The sequence below is a fragment of the Centropristis striata genome, chromosome 10 (assembly GCF_030273125.1).
Source record: "Centropristis striata isolate RG_2023a ecotype Rhode Island chromosome 10, C.striata_1.0, whole genome shotgun sequence".
Lineage (NCBI taxonomy): Eukaryota > Metazoa > Chordata > Actinopteri > Perciformes > Serranidae > Centropristis > Centropristis striata.
The window spans coordinates 3,927,404-3,940,554 of NC_081526.1; the positions used below are offsets into that span (position 1 = coordinate 3,927,404).

The following is a 13,151-nucleotide window of genomic DNA, read 5'->3' on the forward strand; positions in this document are numbered from 1 at the left end:
AAAGACACAAAATGACTAAAAAAAAAGACACAAAATGACCAAAAAAAGACACAAAACAACCAAAAAAGACACAAAATGACCAAAAAAACTAATTAAAGGGACCTTCCACACACAACACGGTAAAGTGCCATTCATTCCCGCGTCACTTTAGACACCATCTAAATGATCTGAACGACTACTTTGACTTCATATCATCTTTTTCTCCGTGGTGGAGAAGTGCCAGTCACCCTGCTGCTGCTGCACTCAAAGAGAAAGAGTTCATGCAACATGAAAAGATAAGCAACTTAATTCTAATTTATTCTACCAGGAAAAAACAAACAAACCAAGTAGCACGTTGAATATTAAATAATACAAGGGCTCATTTAGTATTCATGCCTGCTTGTGCAATACAGGAGAAACATGTCTGACTGTGTGTGTGTGTGTGTGTGTGTGTGTTGACTCTCAGTGGGATTTAATTATATGTTTCTTTATTCTGAGACAAGTTCAGGAAAATATTTTGTCCTATTATCTTTACACTGCAAATGATTTGTTTCTTAGATAAACCAAGATAAAATGTATCTTGTTTTAAGAGTTAATTTCTTATTTTAAGTGTTCAACATGCTTATTTTCAGATTTCCAAATTACCACACAAATTGACAAAAAAGACACAAGTTGACCAAAAAAGACACGAAACGACCAAAAAAGACATATAATGACCAATAAAAAGACACTAATTGATATAAAAAGACACATAGTTACCAAAAATATATGTAAAAATGACCATTTGAAAGACACAAATTGACAAAAAAAGACACAAAATGACCAATAAAAATACACAAATTGACAAATTGACAAAAAAGATCAATCAGTGATCAAAAAAGACACAAAATTACCAAAAATATATGTAAAAAAATGACCACTTAAAAGACACAAATTGATAAAAAAAAATACACAAATTGACAAAAAAGACACAAATTGACAAAAAGGACATATAATAACCATTAAAAAGACATATAATAACCATTAAAAAGACACAAAATGACCAAAAAAGACACAAACTGATCAATAAAGACATATAATAACCATTAAAAAGACACAAAAGGCGCCCACCGTTTATAATCCACACATATTATCTAACAGCTATTTACAGTAGTATTCCCCAATTTTTATGTTCAGATCTCAATTCAAATTAAATTCAGCGAATGCTTTTATTTAGGAAATCTTCTGACAGGACCTTCAGAGTTTCAAGAACACATATCAGACAATAACTGCAACAAAGGCCCCAAAGTGTTAAAAGGCTTTAACTTGAAGCGTAACCATGAAGAGACTCGAAATGACACAAAGAAACACAGAATGACAACAAAGAGACACAGAAACATCTAAAAATAGACCAAAACAACTAAAGAAAAGACAAAAACGACGAAAAAGAGACACCAAACAGCTGCAAATCTAATACATTTTTACAATAAAACTATGTGTTTTCTACAGTTTGTGACAGTAAGAAATTCAAGTTTTGCACTATTCCTTCTGACATACAATTTTAGATTTAACGCTCCATTTCTGATGCAATTTGAGTACTTTTTACAGTAATTTCTACAAACATTTTTTCACAGTGTACCTTATTGGAGTCCATGTGTGCGTGGGGAGTTTAAGAGACAAAAACGACGAAAAAGAGACACCAAACAGCTGCAAATCTAATATATTTTTTTACAATAAAACTGTGTTTACTACAGTTTATGACAGTAAAAATTAAAGTTTTGTACTATTCCTTCTGATATACAATGATTAATCTACAAAACGGACATCAAATTAAAATCTAAATCTTCGGTCCGGAATGGAATTTTCAACAGTAGCAAAAAAGAAAGAAAAAAAAAACATTTGGCCCTATTTCTGATGCAATTTAACTGCTTTTTACATTAATTTCTACAGACATTTTTTTACAGTGTACCTTTTTGGAGTCCATGTGTGCAGGGAGTGTAAGAGACTAAAACGACGAAAAAGAGACACCAAACAGCTGCAAATTAATATTTTTTTTAAATAATAAAACTGTGTTTTCTACAGTTTGTGGGAGTAAAAATTAAAGTTTTGCACTATTTCTTGATTTTATGGTAATTAAAAGCGTCTACTACGGTGATATACAATTATTAATATAACACCCTGTTTCTGATGCAATTTGACTGCTTTTTACTGTGATTTCTGCAAACCTAAAGTTTTGTACTATTCCTTCTGATATACAATTATTAATTTAACGCACCATTTCTGATACAATTTGACTGCTTTTTACTGTAATTTCTACAAAATTTTTTTTACAGTGTACCTTATTGGAGTCCATGTGTGTGCAGGAAGTGTAAGAGACAAAAACAACGAAAAAGAGACACCAAACAGCTGCAAATCTAAATCTTACAATAAAACTGTGTGTTTTCTACAGTTTGTGACAGTAAAAATTTGTACTATTCCTTGATTTTATGGTAATTAAAAGCGTCTACTACGGTGATATACAATTATTTATTTAACGCTCCATTTCTGAGGTGATTTGACTGCTTTTTACAGTAATATTTTTTTCCAGTGTACCTTTTTGGAGTCCATGTGTGCACGGGGAGTTTAAGAGACAAAATCGACGAAAAAGAGACACCAAACAGCTGCAAATCTAAAAAAAAAATTCCTACAGTTTTTGATAGTAAAAATTAAATTTTTGTACTATTCCTTGTGATATACAATTATTAATTTAACGCCCCATTTCTGATGCAATTTGACTGCTTTTTACTGTAATATTGTTTTCCAGTGTACCTTGTTGGAGTCCATGTGTGCGCGGGGCGTGTAGGCCAGCGGGGGGATGTTGAAGGAGTGGGGCACCAGGTACTCCTCAGCATCCATCAGGTCCTCCAGCTCCTCCTCGTTCAGGAGGCTCTGGAAGAACTTGGAGTCGTTGGGACTCGGCAGCTTCATGCAGTCGTCACCCTGAGGAACAGTTGGAGAAAGAAATTGTTTTATGATACCTTTTACATCCTAACTGACATATACAGGTGCGTCTCAATGAATTAGAATATCATAGAAAAGTTTATTTATGTCAGTAATTCAATCCAGAAAAGTATAATTTATTTAATTTCTTCTAATTATAATGATTATGGCTTACATTAAATGGAGACCTAAAATTCACTGTCTCAAAAAAAACTGCATAAAAAAAGTGTTTAATGGTTTACTTTTGTTTTCACATGGGACTCCAACACTGTCCTTCTCTCATTTTTATGTCTTTTCTTTTGTAATTTCATGTATTTTTTTTGTGTTTTTACACCTTTTTGAAAAACATTTTTTACGTCTTTTTGTTGTTCATTTAACGTCTTTTTGTTGGTCATTTTATGTCTTTTTTCCGTTTATTTTACTTTTTTTTTTGGCTGTTTCACATCTTTTTTGGTTATATCATGTCTTTTTTCGACATTTTACGTCTTGGAGCAGAGTTGGCCTCTTTGGTCCTCCAGTTTTTATGTCACAAAGGATCAAAGATTAATGGAATTAAATTGTATTCATGTTTTAGACAGTGTCTGGTTTCACATCAGGATCAAAGGTTTCCAGCATATACAGGTGCATCTCAATAAATTAGAATCTAAATTTATTTATGTCAGGAATTCAATTCAAAAAGTCGAAATAACACATTATATATTTCCATTAAACACAGAATGAAACATTTCATGTCTTAATTAATTTCATTTCTTCTAATTATAATGATTATGGCTTACATTTAATGAAGACCTAAAAATCACTGTCTCAAAAAATGTGATGAAAGTGTTTTTAATGGTTTACTTTTGTTTTTCACATGGGACTCCAACACTGTTCTCCTCTCATTTTATTCAGTTTTCTGACAAATAAAAAAAAAAGGAAAAGGAAATGTAATCCATCTCTTGTGTTTTCTTGTAGTATGAGACAGGATTGACGTACCTGGATGACCAGGTATCTCTGAGGATCACGAGCCATCCGACTGAACTCTGCAGCCAGCTCCTTGAACTTGGGCCGACTGTCTGCATCGATCATCCAGCCTGAAAGAAATGTGATAAATGTGTTAGAGTCAGACCAAACCTGCAGATGCTCTATAGATTTGCCAGTAGTAGGGCTGGGTGATACAGCCCTAAAAAATCATCACAATGTTTCAGAGTATTTTTGCGATAATGATATTCTTTAACAAACTAAAAATCAATCATAAATCTTCTCATTACTTAAAAAACACACAAAATGACCAAATAAAAGACACAAAATGACACAAAATGACCAAAAAAAGACACAAAATGACTAAAAAAAGACACAAAATGACAAAAAAAAGACACAAAATGACTAAAAAAAGACACAAAATGACCAAAAAATACACAAAATAATTTTAAAAAGACACAAAATGACACAAAACTAAATTACTTAAAAAAAGAAACAAAATGACCAAAAAAAAGACACAGAATTACCAAAAAGACACAAAATCATTTAAAAAAAGACACAAAATGACCAAAAAAGACACAAAACTGACAGAAAAAAATTACTTAAAAAAATAAACAAAATGACCAAAAAAAGACACAGGATTACCAAAAAAGACACAAAAATATTTTAAAAAGACACAAAATTATAAAAAAAAAGACACAAAATTACCAAAAAAACGAATTAAAGGGACCTTCCACACACAACACGGTAAAGTGCCATTCATATAAAACTCACATTAAACTTTCATATCAAGATGGGGGCCACAAAATATCATCCTGAGGGCCGCAATTGGCCCGCGGGCCGCGAGTTTAAGACCCATGTTCTAGGTCATTAATAGGAAACCCTTATGTCACTACGGCAACAAGTAGGAATGTTGCAAATATCATGATATGCATTTTTCTTTACCCTTAAAAAACACATACTGATATAATCGTGAACGATACAATATGGAACACCACCAGCCAGTAGCCCTTGACTTTAATTTCAACCGTATTAACATGCAAGTAAGTTCTCCTCAGTACATTATTCTCAGCACCAAACTAAAGCCTCATCTACACCCATCAAGACCACTTTTCTTCCTGACTCTGTGAACCTCGGTGCACCCTGTAGGAGGAAAGGTGCCTCTCGTGTCAGCGGTGATCAAGCGAAGCGTTTCTGTATTCTTCATACTTCGTGTCAAGAGTTCTGCCTACGCAGATCATGTCAAATATGCAGGCCATGTTCTTTTCTGTGCTGTTTGCCCTGAATAACATACAGTTTTTATTTTAAGTGCATGTCGTTGCAGGAAGAATAACTGTCAGGGTGTGATGAGTAAAAGAGAGAGAGAGTAGACAGATACTCATACAGAAACTAATCCCACTGACTCATCCCAAGATATACTATTGATTGAAAACATAATCACGAAACATGGATAATAATAGCAATACATGTGTCTCTATACATCCTAGGTTAGGAAATCTTAAAAGTGCAGTGTAAAAATGCACAAAAAAGACACAAAATGAACAAAAACCCCCCACAAAATGAGCAAAAAAGGACATAAAATGACCAAAAAAGGACACAAAATGAACAAAAAAAGACACAAAAAGACAAAAACATGCCAAAAAATCCCTCCAATGTTACCATATGGAGAGGCTAGAGTGATGACATCATCCAAAAAAAGACACAAAATGAACATAAAAAGACACAAAATGACCAAAAACATGAAATCTTAAAAGTGCAGTGTAAAAATGCACAAAATTACTTCTTGTAATTAATGTTGGTTTGCTGTTCTTGCACTAAAAAAAAAGAAATCACAGTAAGTGGTTGTTTTTTATTTGCTTCGAACCTTTTGTATTCCTATTTATACTGTTATACATGCATTTGAGCATGAAATATGTTAAGTTACTGCACTGTAAACATATTTAAAATTGCAGTTTCATCATATCTGGTTAAGTGCACGCTCCTATATGTGGCCCTGTGGTAGTGAACATGAAAATTTGTGGCCCCCTGCAGCATTTAAGTTGCCCATGCCTGTCCTAGGTTCATCTATCTATAAAGCAACGAAGGTGTGCATCCTCGATTTTGAAGATTTTTTAGCATTTTTCCAAATAACATTATTTACGCAAGAGGTGCTGCTTCAAAGGAAGGAGTTCAAGTATCTCAGGGTCTTGTTCACGAGTGAGGGTTTTGGCTGGGGAGAGGGGCGCCTGGAATGCCCTGCTTAACCTGCTGCCCCCGCGACCCGGCCCCAGAAAAGCTGACAAGAATAGATGGATGGATGGACATTATTTGCATAGAACTTGTTGCAGCATTGCACTGTTTCCGATCGGACGCCTTTTAGTGGAGCTCCGCCCCCTTTTAGTGGAGCTCCGCCCCATTGTGTGATAGGCCTACACCTGGTCAGTAACACAATTCACTCTGGATTTCCACCCTGACTCATCTCATCTGGAAGTCTATTTAGCCTACCTATCTTTAGGAGTTTTAAAGTGGCTACAAGGTTTGATTTTCCAATAATATTGAAATAGTTTCCAGCGAATATCAATGTTCAATGTGTATGTGCTGGATGGTGTGGTACCTTATGAAAAGTAAGTGTTTTATGGAGTTGCAGACGTTGTTGTAGCGCGATTAACATGCTAAGCGGAGATTTAGCTTTATTCACTTCTTATGTTGCATTACTATGTAATTCAGGGATGACATTCATGTTGCTTAGCATAATGCCCATAATCATTTGATATGAGATAGTTACATTCAATATAGTATATCAGCTAATTGGGTTCATGTTAATGTACTTTTAGTGCAGCATACTGCGTAACATGCTATCTCACGATTAGCATGCTAAGCTCAGATTTAAGCCCTTTTCTTCTGCATCAGTTTGATCCATTAAAAACAGTAAAAACAAAACTTTATTAACTGACAGCTAAGCATAATACGGACAGAAAGATAGCGTTTCTGTGTTATTTCAGGTTACACTAGCAAGAGGAATTAGCATTACCTACAAAATTCTTGTGTATTATAATGTTAATAAAGAATGATCTGATCTACAAAAACCTGTCGGCGCATTTTGTCATCAAACTCGATGCAAACACTGATAATATCATTTCCTATTACCAAAAGTCTCAAAAGATTTTTTCCATTTAAGCCATTCTCCATGATATAAAACTTTCTTGTTTGTTCCATAATGAACAATTACAGAATTTTTAATGGAGTTCTTTTGATTGTAATCACTTTTTCCAATCTAAAGATAAATACTGTTTCATCACTAGAATGGCCATATGGAGTACGGAGCTCCTCTGCCAATTTCTCTGTGAACACAGGGCTCTGATGCCAAAGCAATCATGTGATCTGGCCCTGAGTCGAGCCTGTCTAGGTACCCGGGGAAATAAGAGATAGAGATCGAAAGACAGATAGATATGGCTTTACACACAAGTACACACGTACAGATACAAGAGATTTCATATGTAAAAATGGCCGTTTTTTTTTATCTTGCTACAAAGTTTGAAGCCAGTAAAGCTTCTGAATATCAGCTTTCCGTTTGTATTTATAAGTTCTGCATGTATTCTGTCCTGCAAAGTCTAACTGCAGTAACTACGCAAAGATTAACACTGAGAAAAATGGCTTTAAAGTTTTTTAACACTTTTTAACAGGCCAGAAAAATGGGTTATAGGTAGGAAAGTGATATGACACTGCAAAATGACCCAAAAAAGGCACAAAATGACAGAAAAAAAACTAAATTACTTAAAAAAGAAATCAAATTGACCAAAAGAAGACACAGAATTACCAAAAAGACACAAAATTATTTTGAAAAAAAGAAACAAAATGAAAGGAAAAAAACTAAATCATTTAAAAAAGACACACACTTACAAAAAAAGACACAGACACTTATTTGCATACCTACATGTATTGAAGATGCAGTTTTTGTGCTCAAAAATTTGACTTTTGACCCCAAAATTGTAGTTACTGTACTCTGGTTTTGCTGTTAAAGGTTCTAATAGTAATGTTGTCGTCTTCTTTCAGCTTTTATATTTGTTTTAAGTGAATAAACATTTTCAAATTGATTTTCTTTTAAATGTATTTAAAGTGTTCAACAACTCTATTCAAATATTTGTGTATTTTAGACCTAATATTATAAAGAAATGTTATATTTTCGTCTTAATATAATTCTATCTCACTTTTTTTGTTCATCACTATCTAGATAATAATTTCCCTTTCAAATTAACTTATAATTTCTATATATATATATCCAAAGCAGACCATGGTAAGTGCAAAAACTGCTTGGTTTTGAGTTGGATTTTATGGTTTTCATATCATTATTTCTCTGAAATAAAGTAAAACTGAAATCTCAAGCGGACATCAAGGAGTTCATTTTTAGTTATAACTCAATTTTACTGCAGTTAGACTTTGTAGGGCAGAATAGAGACTGAATACACAGATTTTAAGTCACTTTGGACATTGTTTTTTCCTTAGTTTCCCTTTCAAATACACTTGTAATTTGTATTATTCTTGTCTTCACTATTCAACACAATAAAGAAATACAAGGCTACACTGTATCAGAGCATCTGCTTTTGCTTTATGTTTAAATTTGTATATATAGAGAGAGATAGATAGATATAGATATATATCCAAAGCAAACTGTGGTAAGTGCAATTACTGCTGCCTATATATATATATATATATATATATATATATATATATATATATATAGAGAGAGAGAGAGAGAGAGAGAGAGAGATATAGATAGATATATAGATATAAATCCAAAGCAAACTGTTGTAAGTGCAATTACTGTAGTCTGCTTTGGTTTTGAGTTGGATTTTGTAGTTACTGCAACTTTTAAATCATTTTTTCTCTGAAATAAAGCGAAATTAAAACCCAAAACTTTGTCACAAGATAAAACAGACACCAAGAAGTTCATTTTTTCGTTATAACTCAATTTCGACCATAATTGTAGTGAGTGCAGTTAGGCTTTGTAGGGCAGCGTGGTGGTGTAAAAGGAGTGGCCGGTCCCAGGCAGGTGACATGACCTCTTCCTGCTGAGTGCGTCTGCGTGCCAAGTTGGCGGCGGTTCAGCGCGTCAGGAGGAGCCAAGGTGACGGCGAGGGCCAGAGGCTGCAGCTTGGAGACTACGGGACGAGGCCGGGGTGGTGCTGGCACCGAGCCGTCGCCGTGGCGACAGTGGCCAGAGGTTACAGAGCCACCTGTGACCCCGGAGCCTGTCGCCATGACACCGTGACCAACCAGAGAGGCCCGCATGTCAGAAAAATGAGCCTCTACTGTAACTCATCTGCTGCCATAACTCTATGGGCTGAAATATGAGCCACCAGAAACTGAATTTATTATTTTTCTTGGTCCTCATGAATCTCATGAAACTTTGAATATAAGTCACACATGGTGAAAAATTGTATAATCTATTGTCGTCCTGAATTTGGCTAGTAACTCCCACATACTTTATCGCACATTAACCTCATATCCACGCGTTACCTGAGTTGTGCTGAATCTCATGATATAGGCCACGCCCATTATTGTAATTGGTTCGTTTATTATTAGGGCCCGAGCAGGCAACGACCTGCGAGGTCCCTATTGTATTTCGAATGATTATTCTTTTTCTTTTTCTTTTTTCTCTTGGTCCCAAATGATCGCATGTTTCACTGCCTGAACATACCCCACAACTCATGAAACTTTAAATATAAGTCACACATGGCGTGCTAGGGAATAGTGTCCCCTAGTAATCTCACAGCGCTTTTAAAATTAATTTATTTTAAATTTAATTTTGTTTTGTTTTTTGTTTGATTCTTTTACCTTTGTCAATTCTGTATTTAAACTTGGTCAGTACCATCACAAGGCCTTTGGGATTCAAATTTGTTTCTCAAAAATTCAATTTCAATTTACTGCGACGAACATCCGGGTAGTTGAGGCAGAGCTATCGAGCGCAGAAAACAGAGGTGCTGATTGGCTGAAAAGGCGCTATGGCAACCGGGTGGCAACAAATGTTACAAAAGAAAACGGAGGTGCTGATTGGCTGAAAAGGCGCTATGGCAACCAGGTGGCAACAAATGTTGAAAAAAGAAAACGGAGGTGCTGATTGGCCGAAGCGGCACTATGGCAACCGGGTGGCAACAAATGTTACAAAAGAAAACGGAGGTGCTGATTGGCCGAAAAGGCGATATGGCAACCGGGTGGCAACAAATGTTACAAAAGAAAACGGAGGTGCTGATTGGCCGAGAGGTGCTATGGCAACCGGGTGGCAACAAATGTTACAAAAGAAAACGGAGGTGCTGATTGGCCGAGAGGTGCTATGGCAACCGGGTGGCAACAAATGTTACAAAAGAAAACGGAGGTGCTGATTGGCCGAAGAGGCGCTCTGTGTATATGCGCTCGATTGCTCTGCCTCAACTACCCAGATGTTGGTCGCAGAAAATTGAAATTGAATTTCGCGAAACTGAATTTGAATTGTGAGAACTGAATGTTCAGTTCCAAACTAATAAATTCAATTTCAAATTACAATTCAGATTCAGCTTTTCAATGCAATGATTCAAGTTAAGCAATTCAAATTCAAATATAAATAATTCAAATTCAGTTTCTGGTGGCACATATTTCAGCCCATATAACTCCTCTTAAACTGTGTTATTTTTGAAGGCTTTATCACTATTATTGCCAACACAGAGGTGTGTCAGTGGCATTCATATGGTAACACCATCAATTAAACATAAACATAACAGCTGGGTTGAATTTTAGAAAAGCAATATTTCAGCTTTTAAAACTCCATCTTTGACACCACCTCGACCCTCTTGTACGAAACAGCTGTTGTGGCATTTTGAAAATCACTCAATAAAAGTGTAATTATTTTTACCTGCTTCAACAAAATACCAGTTGGCCCTGTCTTCACCCTTAATATGTATTGACTTTTCCACTGTTGAAACACAGTGAAAGGAAACAACAACTGTTCAATATACACCAAAGCTTTCCAAAAGCTCTGAGGTAAATATCTTTTTTCTGTAGCTTATAATATAAAAGAGTTGTTGAGACTGTCGGAAAAGATGTTGCATGCTTACACATGCACTCTGTTCAAAACAACAACAAAGGATATCAATGCAATCAGAAGCTCCCGGTTAGGATTCCTTCAGTGTTTATTGATCAGGAGGTTTTTACTGGGAGCCGAATTATCTGCATAGTTCACTTCCTCTCAAAAACAAATGGATCAGATGTTTAAAACTGACAAAAACACTCAAAAAATGTTTATATTTAAAAAATCTGTGTTTCTTAGTTGCTTTTTGGAACACTGACAGAGGAGGTAGACCAAACTAACTAGCTTATAGTGAGAGTTTCCTGTAAAATCTATCTATAAAAGCAAGAAGTGTCTGTGTGTGTGTGTGTGTGTGTGTCTGTGTGTGTGTGTGCATGGCACAAAAGTGTGCATCCTCGATTTTGAATTCTTCAAAATATCATTATTTACTGCGATGATCGCCTTCTGAGTACTGGCACTTTAAATTACTTTTGTTTCTTTTGGTTACCACGGTAACGCCAGGTCGTAGTTGAGGCTGACTGTAATTTTTCCCGGGCTGGACAGAACTCCTCCGTAACCATCTTTACGTTGTTTTTCTTTCTTTTTTTACCTTCAAATCTGACATATAAATGGTGTTTGAGCTTCCCCTGCATAAAATAAACGTACAGTGTGACAGTAAAGACTTGTTTTCTCTTCTTATTACAACTTTAACGACCCGTGGAGACCCCGGGTTGCGTGTTGCGGCATTGCACTGTTTCCGATCTGACGCCTTTTAGGGGAGCTCCGCCCCCTTTTAGGGGAGCTCCGCCCCATTGTGTGATAGGCCTACACCTGGTCAGTAACACAATTCACTCTGGATTTCCACCCTGACTCATCTCATCTGGAAGTCTATTTAGCCTACCTATCTTTAGGAGTTTTAAAGTGGCTACAAGGTTCCATTTAACAATAATATTCTAATAGTTTCCAGTGAATATCAATATTCAATGTGTATGTGCTGGATGGTGCGGTACCTTATGAAAAGTTAGTGTTTTATGGAGTTGCAGACGTTGTTGTGGTCTGCATGTAATGTGCAAATTCTGTTGTAGCGCGATTAGCATGCTAAGCGGAGATTTAGCTTTATTCACTTCTTATGTTGCATTACTGTGTAATTCAGAGATGACATTCATGTTGCTTAGCGTAATGCCCATAATCATTTGATATGAGATACTTACATGCAATATAGTGTATGTAGCTAATTGGGTTCATGTTAATGTACTTTTAGTGCAGCATACTGTGTAATGTGCTAACTCACCATTAGCATGCTAATGAATACATGCTTCCTACAGGCACTGCACTAGTTAATAAAGAATGATCTGATCTACAAAAACCTGACGGTAAACACTGATCATATAATTTCATATTACCAACAGTCTCCATTTAAACCTTTTTCCGTTATATAAAACTTTCTTGTTTGTTCCATAATGAAGAATTACAGAATTTTTTCAGAAACCAGTATGAGTTGTATCCTTTTAAGGTTTAAAAGAAGACCTAGCAGCTTCAGCTTGCACGTGTACAGACATGTGCAACATAGAGTGAGCTGTATGCGTCACTATTCTGGTTTGCAGAAAGGTTAAATACGCCCCGACACAGACAGAAAGACAGAGAACATCAGGGCTGTATTGGAGATGGGACCCTCTTCTTTTTTTAGCAGTCCTTAAGATCTGACAAATTGTTCTCCAGCTTTACCTAGGCAGTGTAATTTGATGTCTGATAATAAAAAAAAACGAAAAGAACAATCGACATGCTCTTTGATTCATTCCTCACTGAAGAGAGTAGTAATTTAACTACACTATTGCTCAATTTCCACTATATTCTAACTCCTATAGAATATGCAGCCCTTTTATTATGCCCCGCCCCCTCTACTTACATTTGACCATGACCATGTAGACGTCGATGGTGCAGATTGGCGGCTGTGGGAGACGCTCTCCTTTCTCCAGCAGGTCCGGGATGTCTCTGGTGGAAATCCCATCGTATGGTTTCCCTCCAAAGGTCATCACCTCCCAGATGGTTACCCCTTAGAGGAGAGGAGGAGGAGAGACAAAAGCAAAAGAGAGGAGATGATGTAAATACAAGAGAGCAGAAGAGGGAAAAATCACTAACGTTTGAAGCAGAAAGAGAAAAGACGCTTGTGGAGAAAAGGGCAGAAAAGAAAGAGAATCAGGCCTGAGATGAGAGGCAATGAGTGAGTAGAGAAGGG

At 36.0% G+C, this 13,151-nt stretch overlaps 1 protein-coding gene across 1 annotated transcript in view; it reads right to left on the reverse strand.

The window, feature by feature from the left end:
• Positions 1-13,151, reverse strand: part of LOC131978699 (receptor tyrosine-protein kinase erbB-4-like) — a 643,267-nt gene that overhangs the window by 15,101 nt on the left and 615,015 nt on the right. Inside the window, exons 23-25 of the mRNA XM_059342409.1 lie at positions 12,822-12,968; positions 3,913-4,010; positions 2,767-2,937 (exon numbers count right to left, since the gene is read on the reverse strand). Coding sequence (XP_059198392.1) covers positions 2,767-2,937; positions 3,913-4,010; positions 12,822-12,968 — 416 coding nt within the window. The remainder of the gene's footprint in view (positions 1-2,766; positions 2,938-3,912; positions 4,011-12,821; positions 12,969-13,151) is intronic.